A 17,127-nucleotide genomic window follows, 5' to 3' on the forward strand; every position below is an offset into this window, starting at 1 on the left:
TCCACCGCGCGCTGCCGCGGGCCCGCGCGGCCCAGATCCGGCCCGCGGGGCCCGAACTGCCGTCGCCCAACGCCTGGTCGTCACCGCGCCCGGCGCCGCCCGCCCGCGCCCGCCGGCCGCCCGCTCCGTCCTTCGCCGCCTTTTGCTCCGGCCGCCGCGGCCTGCCTCGCCGGTGACCGCGCCAGGAGCCGCCGCCTCCTCCAACGCCCGCCGCTTCGACCCACGTCCTCGGGCGCCGCGCGCAGCGCAGCCTCCCGCCAGGCCGGTGCCGCTCCGGCCTCCTCCTTCATCTCCCGCGACGAACTCCGGCGAACCTCGGGCGCCGCACCGCTACAGTACCCGCACCAGATCCAGATCTGGACTCGAGGGTTGACTTTCCTCTCGAAACCCTATTTATTTTGGCAATTTTCATCATGTCGTAACTCCGCATCCGTAGCTCCGATTCGCGCGTGTAGCATATCAAAATGTTCGTCTCGACGAGTACATTATTTCTTCTCATTGCATCATTTTCATTTGAGCTCATCTTGATGCCCGAAATGCTGTTGGAAGAGGACTATGTGATAAACTTGTCAGATCTGTTTCATCAAATAGATATTTGTCATTTTTGCCATGATTAATGTGTGCATGCTATGCTCCTGAGCTCTACATGAGTTTTGTTATATGCCATGCCATCTTTACAGAGGTGCTTCCCATGTATTTTTGTGATAATTGTGGTGACTAGCACAAGCTTGCAAAGTAGCTTAATCAGTAATGCTGATTTCAGGGACTTACAATTTCACTAAGTCCTTGTCCTGGTTTTGTCGTCATGTCATATGTTCATGTTGTTTCCTAGTGATTCGTGCCTCTTTTGAGGATGATCAGTAAGGATGATTTGTTAAAATGGTGGTGCTCTATCCACCCTTGTCTTTGTTTGCATTTATGGAGCACCCTAACTTGAGTCAATCGAGCTCTACTTTTGCTATTTCATGAATCCTGAAAGATTGTTGACATGATTAGCGATTTTACCGAGGTTGTTGCTATTGATCCGTGCATGCTATGTTGTTGTTCTTGCCATGTCTAGCTTCTATGCCATGTATTCTTGATGGGTGTATGCTTAGTTTGTCATGCCATGCTCTGTAGTGAGTGCATCGAGCTCGTAAACATGCCTACTCGTTAACTGATTTGCATGCTCCAGTTTTTCACTAAGTCTGAGATCTGTTTATGTTTTTGCCATGTTCACATGCTTGCAATTGTATTTTCTGATCCCTTTTGGCTCAAGGTCACTAAGGGATTTTTGTTAAGTGCTTTGAGTAGCTCCATTCCATGCCTTGCTTTGTCATGTTAAGTTCCTGTAGCATGTAGTTTTCATGCTCTAAAGTGTGCTTCCTGATGATAAATTCCAGACATGTGTTAATTTCACTAAGTCCGAAACCTGTTATCATTTGCACTTTTGCCATGCTTGTTTGAACCTGTTAATGAGTGTTTTAGCCGTAGCTCAGTGTTCATCTTTTGTCAAGCATCATGAGTGGATCCCTGCAATGTATCTTGTTGCCATGTTTGAGTGCTGTAGCATAATTATCTTGATGCATTTAGATGGCTACTTGATGTTTATCGCAGACCGGTGTCATATTTGTTTTGCTTGCCATTTCCAAACCGTGCATCCGATTCCGGTGATCTTTATATCGATTTCAACCGAAATCACCTCACCTTTCCAGTGGTACTCTTGGATTTCCAAGTTGAGGCCAGGTCCAATCATTCATTTCCAAATCATGCATATGCATCGCATACCGCATCCCGCATATCATACCATGTTCATGTGTTGGTTGTTTACTATGTTGTGTGCTTCTTTCCGGTGTTGCTTCTTCGGGTTGATTCCGGTAACGTCGTGATTGTGAGGACCCGTTTGACTATGTCTGTTTGTCTTCTTCATGGACTCGTTCTTCTTCCTTGCGGGATTTCAGGCAAGATGACCATACCCTCGAAATCACTTCTATCTTTGCTTGCTAGTTGCTCGCTCTTTTGCTATGCCTATGCTAAGATACCTACCACTTGCTTATCATGCCTCCCATATTGTTGAACCAAGCCTCTAACACACCTTGTCCTAGCAAACCGTTGTTTGGCTATGTTACCACTTTGCTCAGCCCCTCTTATAGCGTTGTTAGTTGTAGGTGAAGATTGAAGTTTGTTCCTTGTTGGAACATGGAGATCGTTCCTTGTTGGAACATTGTTTACTTGTTGGGATATCACAATATCTCTTATTTAATTAATGCATCTATATACTTGGTAAAGGGTGGAAGGCTCGGCCTTATGCCTGGTGTTTTGTTCCACTCTTGCCGCCCTAGTTTCCGTCATATCGGTGTTATGTTCCCGGATTTTGCGTTCCTTACGCGGTTGGGTTATAATGGGAACCCCTTGACAGTTCGCCTTGAATTAAACTCCTCCAGCAAGGCCCAACATTGGTTTTACCATTCGCCACCTAGCCTTTTTTCCCTTGGGTTCTGCAGACTCAAGGGTCATCTTATTTTAACCCCCCCGGGCCAGTGCTTCTCTAAGTGTTGGTCCAACCGAGCGATGTCCGAGGCTACCAGGGGCAACTCTGGGCTGGCCCACCCAACGTCTTGCTCATCCGGTGTGCCCTGAGAACGAGATATGTGCAGCTCCTATCGGGATTTGTCGGCACATCTGGGTGGCTTTGCTGGTTTTGTTTTACCATTATCGAAATGTCTTGTAACCGGGATTCCGAACCTGATCGGGTCTTCCCGCTAGAAGGAATATCCTTCGTTGACCGTGAGAGCTTGTGATGGGCTAAGTTGGGACACCCCTGCAGGGTTTTGAACTTTCGAAAGCCGTGCCCGCGGTTATGGGCAGATCAGAATTTGTTAATGTCCGGTTATAGAAAACCTGAAGTTGACCTTAATTAAAATACATCAACCGCGTGTGTAACCATGATGGTCTCTTCTCGGCGGGGTCCGGGAAGTGAACACGGTGTTGGAGTAATGCTTAACGTAGGTTGTTCTAGGATCACTTTTTGATCATAGATTTCTCGAACGTGCTTTGCCTTCTCTTCTCGCTCTCTTTTGCGTATAGGTTAGCCACCAAATATGCTAGTCGCCTGCTGCAGCTCCACCTCATACCTTTTACCCTACCTATAAGCTTAAATAGTCTTGATCGCGAGGGTGTAAGATTGCTGAGTCCCCGTGACTCACAGATACTTCCAAAACCAGTTTGCAGGTGCCGATGATACCGTGCAGGTGACACAACCAAGCTCAAGGAGGAGCTCGATGAAGATCTTGTCCTTTATGTTGTTTCATTCTAGTTGATCAGTAGTGGAGCCCAGTCGGGACGATCGGGGATCTGTGTAGCATTTGGGGTAGTCTTCTTTTATTTTTGTTCCGTAGTCGGACCTTGATTGTACTTGGATGTTGTAATGCTTTATTCATGTATTTGAGTGAAGTGGCGATTGTAAGCCAACTATGTATCTCTTTCCCTTATGTATTACATGGGTTGTGTGAAGATTACCTCACTTGTGACATTGCTTTCAATGCGGTTATGCCTCTAAGTCGTGCTTCGACACGTGGGAGATATAGTCGCATCGAGGGTGTTACATTGTCATTAGATGGTAGAATGGTTGCTAGCAGTGACACCTTCGATGACATGTATGTACATGCTCGGACTAAAAACCTGTGATCTCGCCTCTTCTACTTGATCAGGCAATGTCGACGTGCATGTGTCTTGCCTTTGTTGAAGGTGTTCACTTGAAGCTCAGCTGCAGGATGAAAATCCCAAGTCCAACTCTTGGTTGGACCCGTCAACATTAGCGTGCGTGCGATGATCCATTCCTCGAAGCTTTGTCTAAAGTAGTGTATTTGTTTGTTATTCAGTCACTTGTCATAGTGTTCAATTGATCAATATACATATCGAGAGTTGATGATTGACCGTCGGCCCCCTTCTCCTATCTTGGCGGCTCCCGGGACGGTGATGCAAAGGGGGTTGCTATTGCCACCCTTTCTCCTGGTAGGTTTGTGGAGATACTTTCGTGAGGCTGATCCTTTTGTGGATGGCCTCGGGTTTGTGGACCGACGATGAGCTTTAATTGGCATTGTTCAATAATTAATAAGATATGGTTGTGTGCATTAACCAATGCAGAGGTTGAGGATTGATCGCCCTTTTTGGAAAAATAGAATTCATTAGTGTGTTGTTTATCAACAAAAAGTTAAGTACTTTTCTTAAATATTTTTGTGAGGAAGGTATGAGTACATTACATTTAGCTGATTGTAGAATATTTGACTGCAAAAATGTCTGTAATCATCACGGGAATTATATAGTTTAACTCTTGCACGCACCATATTTTTTCTTGAAAAGAGAGAACACCTCTGGCGTCTATATTTATTAAGCCACATAACCATCTCTTATTAACAAGTGCCAAGTACATCATGAAATCAAGTATATCCAATAGTAGAGCAATGCTAAGACAACCAAAATGCAAGAAAAGCTACACGAGACACTTATTTTCATTAATCATATTATTAATAGAACCAAATTGGTTGAGTCTGGTCCGCACAACTATCTTCAAGCGGTAGCATCTACTCCCTCCGTTCCAAATTACTCGTGGTAGAAATGGATGTATCTAGAACTAAAATACATCTAGATACATCCATACCTGCGACAAGTAATTCGGAACAGAGGGAGTAGAAACTAATGATTTCCATGCCTTCATTCGTTGAAGAAAGCACCATGTACGGATCTAGTGTGTAACCTTGTGGGTAACTTGTAAAAACATTGGAAAATTTAATCATGTTAAAAATAAAATTATTGTCGCAATTCTAAATTGCCCAACAAAGGGCGTACACCCCCACTTGAGCTTCGGGTCAATCCCGGCTAACTAGTTGCCGAACATATTCTCAATTCTTGTAAGCAAAGGTAAATTATAAACCACATGTGTAGTGCATCAAATCAGGGTGGCGAAATGAAAGACGGGAATAAATGTTGTTGTTTCATCTCATCACAATAGCAGCACTTCTTACTCCCTTACCATATGTGATTTGCCAAGTTGTCTTTCGAAAAGACCACTCTTCGACACAAACTTTATTTCCTAAATGTATTCTCTATGAAAAAGTTTGCCCTCATCTACCAAATCAGCATGCATTTTTTTAACTGGAGGTTAAAACCTTTGGCCCAACATCATTATGATGCACACAATCAAACCCTTATTTACCCGTTGAAAACATATTTGCATTGGACAATATCTCCCTCCGTTCCTTGATATAAGGAGTATATTATACAAAAACGGTATTGATGGCTTAGCAGTGTGTCTCCCACCTAAATATCTTCTAAAAATCTTGTGGTGATTGCTCGCACCATATGCGTGAGAATTACACCAGCCAGGGATGAGACGGCGCATGAACCCTATATAGCTAGCGCACTGTGAAGCTTAAGCCTGACCTCACCGTGATCTTAATGGGGATGGAGACCGGAGCCATATGACCTCTCACCTGAATCCCTCTTTTTTGTGCCTAGTGCTGCTAGAATCGGTTGTCCTAGCTAGTGTTGCAATCAAATAAATGTATTGTCCTAGTGTACAAGCACTTATTCATGGGTCGATCTCCAAAAGTTTTGCAGCATAAATAATGGCCATACTAGGTACGGAAAACTCTATAATATCATTGCACCAAAGAGTGTCGAGGGCCCGTTTGGTATGCATGAATCAAGAGAAATTGCAAGTTGATGTACTAACTGAGAATTCGTTAGACCTTTAATTTGTGTTAATCCTGATTGCAGGAGCGGGGACTTTTTTTTGGCAAGAAATCAGTGGCCAAGCATTCATCTAAGCCACGTATGCTGATAGGCAGACAAGATAAGATATTTATTTGTTGCATACATCACAGATTCACAAACTATGGTTGCTTTTAGCTAACTTGATGTTGTGACGTAAGTTCGCAGGGGCACGCAGGTGGGTGCAGGGGCGCACACCTACCTCGCCCTTCTAGACCATCCGACCGCCTTGTGATCCACAAAGTAGTTGGATCCTGCACATGTTTTAAGTTTTAATCTTTGCAACTTATGATTTTGCATCTGAAATTTATGATTTTCTCCGTCGCTCATATCAAGTTTCAGAGTTGAAACTTTAAAAACATTTTGATGTGTGTAAGATTTCATCATGAAATACATTTTGATGTGAGCCAAAAAAACAAAATCATATATTGGTATAGTGAATAGTTAATATGCTGGATACATGATTTTTTTATTATTTTGTGTAGCTTGCATAAAAAGGTATTTCACCATGAAACTTTATAGACAAGTTGTATACATCCGTAGGTATGTGTGTATTTAAAAAAAACTAACCTAAAAAACAGCTTTTTATTTTTCAAAACCCGGGCTCCACGGAGCTCAGAGCGATTTCCGTAAAATCCCTTATTACGCGGTTGAAAGGTAAAACGAACTCAAAGTTGAATAGGGCTACAAATGACACTAGTATCATTTATCTGAGGCTAGCCTTCTGTCTGCAACAATTTTTGAACCATGTTTTGAACAGACATGATTTCTTGTCACATCAAATTGTTCTTTTCTTGATTATTATGTAATTTCTCTTAAATATGAAGATGTTGTCGACTTTGATATGCAAACCCTTTAGTTTTGGGGATTGCACTGGATGTTTTTTTTTTTTTTGCAAGTTTGAGCAGCCATCCTATTAGTTATGAACCTACCACTGTTGCGAGAAGAGAGCCGCGAATGGACCAACACAACCGTAGGTCACCAATGACTAGCAAGAGGATATGACAGCAGAGATGACCAAGTAGAAGGCCGGCGGCAAATCTAGCGGCAGGAGTCAACAGAAAAAGAATGCCAGGCTGAGAAAACGTAGCGGCGAGGGTAGGGACTGGAACACGGTGCTGACATGATGCCACCACACATAGGGACATAGCTGGTAAGGCTATGGCGATGAGCACGACTCGGAGCTCAGGAAGGGCCGGTGGCCGCGGAGTAGTGTAAACGATGAGATGTTTTAGTCCAAGCTAGGATGACGTATCTACATGGTGTTGACATGATGCCCCATAGGCCCATAGCTATCATTATTAAAATTGACCAAATAAAAATATTACCATCTAGCTCTTCAAAAAAGATTTCGTGAGTGTAATTTAAGCTTCAGCATGCATGTTCATATTAAAACATCACCTAGCATTACCCACCAAATACCACTACTCCGTCCGTCCACTTTATACTAAATGGGCGACACTTATTTTGGACAGAGAGAGTATTTGTCTACAACTAAACTTATGCAAGTAATGAATACTTGTGACCAACTATTCTCAATCGGCTTAGAAATAGTTCTTTCCCAATCGACATTCATAGTCGTGCGATGATGATCTTCACACTGCTTTGTATTTACAGGAATTACAATTCTTACACTTGACTTTACAATATGTATTCAACAGTCGCCTCAGAAATAGCAAAACCGTAGACTTGCATGCTCACAATCATTTTCTCTGTTTCCTACCGCTCTTGGGTATCCACAGTTAAAAATAGAGTGAATTCTAGTTTTTACCCCCTATCTTAATATTTTTGTCACTAATTACCCCATTTAGCAGGATTTCATCCGTTTTACCCCATTTAGCAAAAGTGTTGCCACAATTTACCCTGTGTAAAATTTTGTATCTGTTCTGACGGGCGGGTCCAAATTGTCAGGTCTAGCTAGCAATGCCACATCGACGATTTTTTCCTATCTATTTTTCTCCTTGTTGAACCGGTCCTCCTAACTTCTCCCGACCGGCTAGGCCCGATATGATCGCACCGTCGTCACAGACCGGCCATCAACTGAGCACAGCCTGATGGTTATTGGAATAAATCACGATGTCCATGTCCGACTAGGGCAAGAGGCAGTCTTCACATGGGATACGTATAGGCTTAGTTTGGCTAGGGCTAGGTGCTATATATATATCTTTGTACACCACGTTCTAATATCACCAGATCAAAGCAATAAAGAAATGTGAGGCTCGAGACTATAGCCTGTTGCAATCTATCGATCAGAGTTTCTTCCATCGATCGCCAAGTTACGCAGTGTTCTGCCGACGGCATCGTGATCGACCGATCGGATGTAGCGCTAGTGCAAAGCCCAGGTTCACCTACGCGTGCATGCGCATGTGGCATTGTTCATCAATCCATCTGTGCTAGCTTCCTTGTCTAGCTGCTTGCACGTTTGGTCCTGATGTCACCAAAGCAAGAAGAAGATTCAGTGCAGCGGTTCACGTAAATGGACGTGCCTAGCCCGATGTCGGGGAGCTTGATGGAGCCATGAGAATCCACCGGTCGGTGTCGCCATCGCCGATGCCTGACAATATCTAACACTAGGTTCGAGCGAGCCTGACGGGTGCATTCGATCGGAAGCCTGGACAGGCAATGCAATCGATTGGGGCAGGCGACACAAGCTAGAAGCGAATGGAGGTGAGCATGGCGCGCGGCCGACTCGGGCGTTGTGCGTTGGACGTGATGTGAGTGACCTCCATTGTGCCGAGCCGGTCGGGAGAAGTTATGCTCTATGCGGCACAGGTCAGAATGCTCACAGAATTTTAAACAGGGTAAATTGTGGCAATACTTTTGCTAAATGGGGTAAAATGAATGAAATCTCGCTAAATGGGGTAATTAGTGTCAAAAATGTTAAAATAAAGGGTAAAAAACGGAATTCACTCTTAAAAATATAAGGTGGATGAGTGGCAACGTAGTGATACACACATGTATCACTCATCTTGTAGAGTTGAATGCAGATGTAAATATAGCCATATATAAGAAACAACATATGTGTCCTTGCGAAAGCGATCACTAGGGCGAAAAAAACTTGCCCTTTGCCCCCCGGATTCACCTCCCCTTTGCCCCCGCTTTGGTGGACGGTCGCGACGAGTAATCTTGGTGCCTCTACTCCGGCTAGTAGTTCAAGTTGAGAGTTTTTTGGTCTCTGAAGGGGCGTCACTCGGGCAGATGATGGCTCTTCATCTTTGAGCTCCAATCCTCCTCGAGTTCATCGCTCGAGAAGGAGTTGACGAAGCTCCGATATAGATTCTTCCTGTCTCCTTAGGACGAGAGGTTAGGGTTTCTCACCGTGCATGCAGGACGATGAGAGATGATGCCAAACCATTTAGATCGATTCAAGAGTTCAGCAATGATGACTATAGCTTCAGGGCGCTGGTTCTTAGGAGCACGTGCACAAAGACTTCCCGGGTGTCATCGACAAGGTTATGCCGGCTTCGGTAGGGGAACGACAACAACCACATGCCGGTGGCTTGTTCTGGTGACGATAATGATCGCTTGATAGTTCAGAGACCTCGATATAATTTTTATTATATTTTGGGTGTTTTGTTCTTTTAATTTTATAATAGATCCTCGATTTGGGTTGTTTTCAAAGGAAAAAAAATGCAGGTATAAATATAGATAATATCTATCAAGAATATGACTCAAAGGAGTCATGTAGGCTTGAGCTATAGTCACTTTAGCAATTGTGCATTTTAATACCTCCCACGTCCGATCCCCGCCCCAATGGTGCGTCTAGCATCATCGGAGAGTGTGCGAAGGTGTGTCTCGCCGGATCTCACGGGATTTGATCGGTGCTGGTCTTCGGTGGATCTGTTTGGATCCAGTCTTATTTGTGCTTGCTTGAGTGTTTATAGGTTTGATCCTTTCAATCTACGACTTTATTCATTGATGTTGGTTGTTACCTAGTGCGCTGGTCTCATGGGGCCTTAACACTACAACTCCCTAACAGTCTACTACAACATGATTTGTACGGTTCCGGTGAGGGAGGAGCGACGACGGTGGTGTGCCTTCGACTCGTTCCCGTGCTTGTGACGTCACTAGGTGGTGGGCGAATCTATTTGCAATTTTTGTTACCTTTGACGTTCTTTGTATTGTCATGGTTGATTATAAATACCTTGAAAGTTTCTCCCGCAAAGTCTGTTGTTGGAGTATTTTGGTGTTCAAATGCTAACTAAACAACCCTTTAATAGGCATGGCATCCACGTACAAATTAAAGAATAAAGAAATAAGATACCTTAAAAATATGTAAAGAAAAACACTATGTAATCAAGTCAACATCCATGACTATGCAAAACTAGTGATCATCTTCTCCAACCCCTCACCCCAAAACCAGTATATATAACCACCCGAAAATCCAAGACTCTACCACAGCAGTACACACATTTCATCTCTCTCCCAAAGTCCCAGGCTCATAATTAGGCACCCAGAATCTAGACAAAAATGTCACCCCTCTCGAAGCCAAGATCAGCCACAAGAGCTCTCCAACACATCATCCTTCTCTCCCTCCTGCTCCCATGTCTCCCCCAACCTCTCCCCTCCCCTTCCCCCTCCCCGACGCCGGCGCAGCCGTCCCTGCCGCTCTCGCCGTTCAACGAGCGCCTCGACGCGGCGTACATCGCCTTCCAGGCGTGGAAGCACGTCATCACCGAGGACCCCAAGAACCTGACCGCTGACTGGTGCGGCCCCTTCGTGTGCAACTACACCGGCGTGTTCTGCGCCGCCGCGCCGGACGACCCGTGCATCCTCACCGTCGCAGGCGTCGACCTCAACCACGGCCGTATCGCCGGCGTCCTCACCGACCACCTCGGCCTCCTCGCCGACCTCGCGGTTCTCCACCTCAACTCTAACCGGTTCCACGGCACGCTGCCGACGTCCATGCAGCATATGCGCCTCCTCTTCGAGCTGGACGTCAGCAACAACCTCCTCTCCGGCCCCTTCCCGTCCTTCCTCACCTCTCTGCCGTCGCTCAAGTACCTGGACCTCCGGTTCAACGACTTCGACGGCGAGCTCCCGGACGCGGTGTTCGGCCGGCAGCTCAGCCTGGACGCGCTGTTCGCCAACGACAACCGCTTCAACGTGTCGCTGGCGTCGGGGAGCCTGACCAACTCCACGGCGTCGGTCATCGTGCTCGCCAACACCAAGCTGGCCGGCTGCCTTCCTCCGAGCATCGGCGACATGGCCGACACGCTGGTCGAGCTCATCCTGCTCAACACCAGCATCAGCTCCTGCATCCCGCCGGAGATCGGCAAGCTGAAGAAGCTCAAGGTGCTGGACCTCAGCCACAACGAGTTCGCGGGGGAGCTGCCGGAGAGCATCGGCGACATGGAGAGCCTGGAGGTGATCAACGTGGGGTACAACATGCTGTCCGGCGCGGTGCCGGAGACCATCTGCTTGCTGCCGAACCTGAAGAACCTGACGGTCGTGGGCAACTACTTCTGCGAGGAGCCGGTGTCCTGCCTCCACGTCCCCCGGCGCGACGACCGAATGAACTGCATCCCCGACTGGCCGCACCAGCGGTCGCACGAGCAATGCATCGCCTTCGAGCACCGCCCGCCGGTGCACTGCGGCGCCGACGGCTGCATTCTTCCGCCGCCGTGAGAGGCTTTCCGCGTGCATGGACGCACCCTACGTACCGACGTACGCATGACAACGCCGCGTACGGCAATTCTAAGCTGCATTTGTGGGGTTTAGGAGCAGTGATCATCAAGAATCATCGAATTAATTCATGGTCGCTAATGCACAGGTTAGTTTCGATTATTAATTTGTGTCGTCGGTGCGCGCGTGCGTGGGTTTGGTGGGTGCAAGGTAAGGTGAGGAGGAATATTGAACTGCAAGTGTGGTGTCCCTTTTAGCCTTTTGTTGCTGCACATAAGTGCCACAGCTGATGTAGCTCTCAAAACAAAAGTGTGACATGTAAACTATGGCTAAAATAAGGATTTGAGCAATAAAGTCACTTTACGACTGTTTTGCGATGCGCATTCTTTTCTTCTTTTTTGGGTTCTATAGTTGTATTTTTAAGTGTCAAACTCTGCTCTTTCTGTACAAATAATACATGTCACCATTTGAACATAGAGCTCGTACACGCTTCCAGGTGCTGCATGGGTCCACACTTTTTTTCCGGCAAAAGAACCGCTATAGGAACTATCCCCAACCAAAAAAAACTTCAAAAGGGGGGTAAAAACTAAGAAAACTTTCACTAAATGGGGTACTCCGGTTGAAAAGATGTTAAATGGGGGTAATTAGTGTAAAAAATATAAAGAAGTTTGTGTGTGTGCCGGGGGAGGTGGGGGTGGTTGAACTTACTCTTTAATGAATTTCAGTGTAGTTATATTGAAATATCCAAAACATCTTATATTTGAGAATGTGGGACTACATTATATGTCAAAAAGCTTGCGGCAAATTCAAACTCTTGAAATCGCACCCTATGCCAAATTGTTTTTATATAATGCACAAACTACCATATGGCCTCTCACTTGTTTTGACAAAGGATTACCCTAGAACTCTATGCAAGCATTTTTACCATTTTCTATGCTTACGTCTCAACTAGAAAAGTTAAAATGATAGGGCAGTAAAAGGGCCCAGAAATGCATGTCCACTAGTTGAAAGACCTGATCGTTACCTACCCCCCCCCCCCCCCCCCCCCCCCCCCCCCACACACACACACACCCACCCACCATTTTTGGTGATCACTTTCTTGAGACAAATTAAGTAAGAGGTTTTGCTCCTTGTCCTCTGCATTCATAGATGCACACGACACTATTGGTGATTAATTATTGTAATGAACTTTATTATGGCGATGATCACGTGTGGTTTTATAGAATAACTTGAGTATAAGGTATGACTGGTTGTTAAGTCTCAGGGATGGGGATATATTGGACTAAATAGGTAGTATGCTTTTTCATTATGTGATGCGGAAATAATTTGCATTTAAACGAGGATAAAGCAACATACGACAAGGGAACATTAACAACCGAAGATTTCTTGTGCCTTCTGCTGATTGTCCAAGATGTATCTGGTGACCTACATGTCTGTCTTGATGTTTGTACATACATATGTGGTGGATAACTTTATTTGACTAGCATACCCAAGGTCAAAAAGTGGAACTTCACTTTTGCTCTGTGCCCCCCATCCCGATTCTTAACTTAAGTGGTTCACAAATGTAAAGTTAACTAGGTATAAGGCACACAACATGATGGTGACAGAAAGGCGATCAAATGATGAACATCACACTCACAACGTTATGTGTTTCTAGGAAGCTTCTTTCATATATAATCTAGGCAAAGTACTTCTCTTGGCACTGACTGACACAAGCGTCAACTGATTAGCCATACGAGTAGAATGGAAAATGACTAATTTTAAAAAAGCAATGGAGTTAGAGAGAAGGCAACCAAATAGCCGTAGTGCTAGTACTTGACGACGTAGATGCATGTGCTTTCTCTTAACTGTGCCCCCGCGCGCGCCTGATTCTTATCTCCCCCTTCAAAGAAAACAAATGACATTCTAGATGTGTCTTAAGTAAAAAAACTCAAGCATTACTGCTATCTCTCGAGCATGCGTTGGTTTTTTCTTAAAGAGGAAAGGGTGATGCAGAAAAATAGCGTAAGTATTTCCCTCAGTTTTTGAGAACCAAGGTATCAATCCAGTAGAAGACACCGCACAAGTCACCTAGTACCTGCACAAACAATTAAGAACCTCGCAACCAACGCGATAACAGGGGTTGTCAATCCCTTCATGGTCACTCGCAAAAGTGAGATCTGATAGAGATAGTAAAGTAAATAGATGCGATGTAAATAAAGGAGATGCAATATACTAAGAAAGAGACCCGGGGACCATAGGTTTCACTAGTGGCTTCTCTCAAGATAGCATGTATTACGGTGGGTGAACAAATTACTGCCGAGCAATTGATAGAAAAGTGCATAGTTATGAGAATATCTAGGCAATGATCATGAATCTAGGCATCACGTCCGTGTCAAGTAGATCGAAACGATTCTGCATCTACTATTATTACTTCACACATCGACCGCTATCCAGCATGCATCTAGAGTATTAAGTTCATAAGAACAGAGTAACGCATTAAGCAAGTAGAGGGATAAACTCAAGCAATATGATATAAACCCCATCTTTTTATCCTCGATGGCAACAATACAATACGTGCATTGCTGCCCCTACTGTCACTGGGAAAGGACACTGCTAGATTGAACCCAAAGCTAAGCACTTCTCCCATTGCAAGAAAGATCAATCTAGTAGGCCAAACTAAACCGATAATTCAAAGAGACTTGCAAATATATCAAATCATGCATATAAGAATTCAGAGAAGAACCAAATAATATTCATAGATAATCTTGTTCATAGACCCACAATTCATCGGATCTCGGCAAACACACCGCAAAAGAGCATTACATCGAATAGATCTCCAAGAACATCGAGGAGAACTTTGTATTGAGAATCAAAGAGAGAGAGAGAGAGAGAAGAAGTCATCTAGCTAATAACTATGGACCCGAAGGTCTGTGGTGAACTACTCACGCTTCATCGGAGAGGCTATGGTGTTGATGTAGAAGCCCTCTGTGATCGATTCCCCCTCTGGCAGATCGCCGGAAAAGGCCCCAAGATGGGATCTCACGGGTACAGAAGGTTGCGACGGTGGAAAAGTGGTTTTGTGGCTCTCTGTGATCGATCTAGGGTATAAGAGTATATATAGGTGGAAGAAGTACGTCGGTGGAGCTACATGGGGCCCACGAGGGTGGGGGGCATGCCTACCTGCCCCCCCCCCCCGGGCGCACCCTCCTGCCTCGTGGCAGCCTCACGGAGTTTCAGACTTCAACTCCAAGTATTGTGGTTTGCTTTCGATTCAAGAAAGATTATCGCGAAGGTTTCATTCCGTTTGGTATTCCTTTTCTGCGAAACTCTAAAATAGGCAAAAAAAAGAAACTGGCACTGGGCCTCCGGTTAATAGGTTAATCCCAAAAATAATATTAAAGAGCATATTAAAGCCCATTAAACATCCAAAACAGATAATATAATAGCATGGAACAATCAAAAACTATAGATACGTTGGAGACGTATCAAGCATCCCCAAGCTTAATTCTTGTTCGTCCTCGAGTAGGTAAATGATAAAAATGGAATTTTTGATGTGGAATGCTACCTAACATAATTACCAATGTAATTTTCTTTATTTTGGCATGAATGTTCAGATCCGAAAGATTCAGGACAAAAGTTTAATATTGACATAAAAATAATAATACTTCAAGCATACTAATAAAGTAATCATGTCTTCTCAAAATAACATGGCCAAAGAAAGCTATCCCTACAAAATCATATAGTCTGGCTATGCTTTATCTTCATCACATAAAATATTTAAATCATGCACAACCCCGATGACAAGCCAAGCGATTGTTTCATACTTTTGATGTTCTCAAACTATTTCAATCTTCACGCAATACATGAGCGTGAACCATGGATATAGCACTATAGGTGGAATAGAACGGTGGTTGTGGAGAAGACAAAAAGGAGAAGATAGTCTCACATCAACTAGGCGTATCAACGGGCTATGGAGATGCCCATCAATAGATATCAATGTGAGTGGGTCGGGATTGCCATGCAACAGGTGCACTAGAGCTATAAGTGTATGAAAGCTAAAAAAGAAACTAAGTGGGTGTGCATCCAACTCGCTTGCTCACAAAGACCTAGGGCATTTTGAGGAAGCCCATCATTGGAATATACAATCCAAGTTCTATAATTAAAAATTCCCACTAGTATATGAAAGTGACAAAATAGGAGACTCTCTATCATGAAGATCATGCTACTTTGAAGCACACGTGTGGAAAAAGGATAGTAGAATTGTCCCTTCTCTCTTTTTCTCTCATTTTTATTATTCTTTTTATTTGGGCCTTTCTCTTTTTTATGGGCTATTTTTTCTCTTTTTTTTCATCTGGAGTCTCATCCCGACTTGTGGGAGGAACATAGTCTCCATCATCCTTTCCTCACTGGGACAATGCTCTAATAATGATGATCATCACACTTTTATTTACTTACAACTCAAGAATTACAACTCGATACTTAGAACAAAATATGACTCTATGTGAATGCCTCTGGCGTTGTACCGGGATGTGCAATGAATCAAGAGTGACATGTATGGAAAATTATGAACGGTGGCTTTGCCACAAATACGATGTCAACTACATGATCATGCAAAGCAATATGACAATGATGAAACGTGTCATAATAAACGGAACGGTGGAAAGTTGCATGGCAATATATCTCGGAATGGCTATGGAAATGCCATAATAGGTAGGTATGGTGGCTGTTTTGAGAAAGGTATATGGTGGGTTTATGGTACCGGCGAAAGTTGCACGGTACTAGAGAGGCTAGCAATGGTGGAAGGGTGAGAGTGCGTATAATCCATGGACTCAACATTAGTCATAAAGAACTCACATACTTATTGCGAAAATCTATTAGTTATCGAAACGAAGTATTACGCACATGCTCCTAGGGAGATAGATTGGTAGGAAAAGACCATTGCTCGTCCCCGGCCGCCACTCATAAGGAAGACAATCAATAAATAAATCATGCTCCGACTTCATCACATAACGGTTCACCATACGTGCATGCTACGGGAATCACAAACTTTAACACAAGTACTCCCTCCGGTCCTTTTTACTCTGCACATTGGATTTGCCGAAAGTCAAACTTTGCTAAGTTTGACCAAGTTTATATTAGAAATTATTAGCATCTATAATATGTAATAAATATAATATGAAAATATATTCCAAGATGAATCTAATGATATTGGTGTTGTTCTGTGAATGTCTATAATTTTTTGTACAAATTTGGTCAAAGTTGGATGAGATTGACTTCGGTCAAACCTAATATGCAGAGTAAAAAGGACCGGAGGGAGTATCTCTCAAATTCACAACTACTCAACTAGCATGACTCTAATATCAGCATCTTCATATCTCAAAACAATCATAATGAATCAAACTTCTCATAGTATTCAATGCACTTTATATGAAAGTTTTTATTATACCCATCTTGGATGCCCATCATATTAGGACTAATTTTATAACAACAACAACAACAACAAAGCCTTTAGTCCCAAACAAGTTGGGTTAGGCTAGAGGTGAAACCCATAAGATCTCGCAACCAACTCATGGCTCTGGCACATGGATAGCAAGCTTCCACGCACCCCTGTCCATAGCTAGCTCTTTGGTGATACTCCAATCCTTCAGGTCTCTCTTAACGGACTCCTCCCATGTCAAATTCGGTCTACCCCGCCCTCTCTTGACATTCTCCGCATGCTTTAGCCGTCCACTATGCACCGGAGCTTCTGGAGGCCTGCGCTGAATATGC

The 17,127-nt window shown here is 44.2% G+C and overlaps 1 protein-coding gene across 1 annotated transcript; it reads left to right on the top strand.

The window, feature by feature from the left end:
- Window positions 1-10,136: 10,136 nt before the first annotated feature.
- On the top strand, window positions 10,137-11,748 carry LOC125505942 (leucine-rich repeat extensin-like protein 6). Its single transcript, XM_048670841.1, has one exon. The coding sequence runs from the start codon at window positions 10,222-10,224 to the stop codon at window positions 11,377-11,379; it is 1,158 nt and encodes a 385-aa protein (XP_048526798.1). The 5' UTR covers window positions 10,137-10,221; the 3' UTR covers window positions 11,380-11,748.
- The last annotated feature ends 5,379 nt before the right edge of the window (window positions 11,749-17,127 follow it).

Source organism: Triticum urartu, chromosome 5, assembly GCF_003073215.2.
Source record: "Triticum urartu cultivar G1812 chromosome 5, Tu2.1, whole genome shotgun sequence".
In the NCBI taxonomy this organism is placed as follows: Eukaryota; Viridiplantae; Streptophyta; class Magnoliopsida; order Poales; family Poaceae; genus Triticum; species Triticum urartu.

Excerpts from the sequence above, each read along its gene's own strand:
- LOC125505942 (XM_048670841.1), top strand. The coding sequence starts at position 10,222 with ATGTCACCCCTCTCGAAGCCAAGATCAGCCACAAGAGCTCTCCAACAC.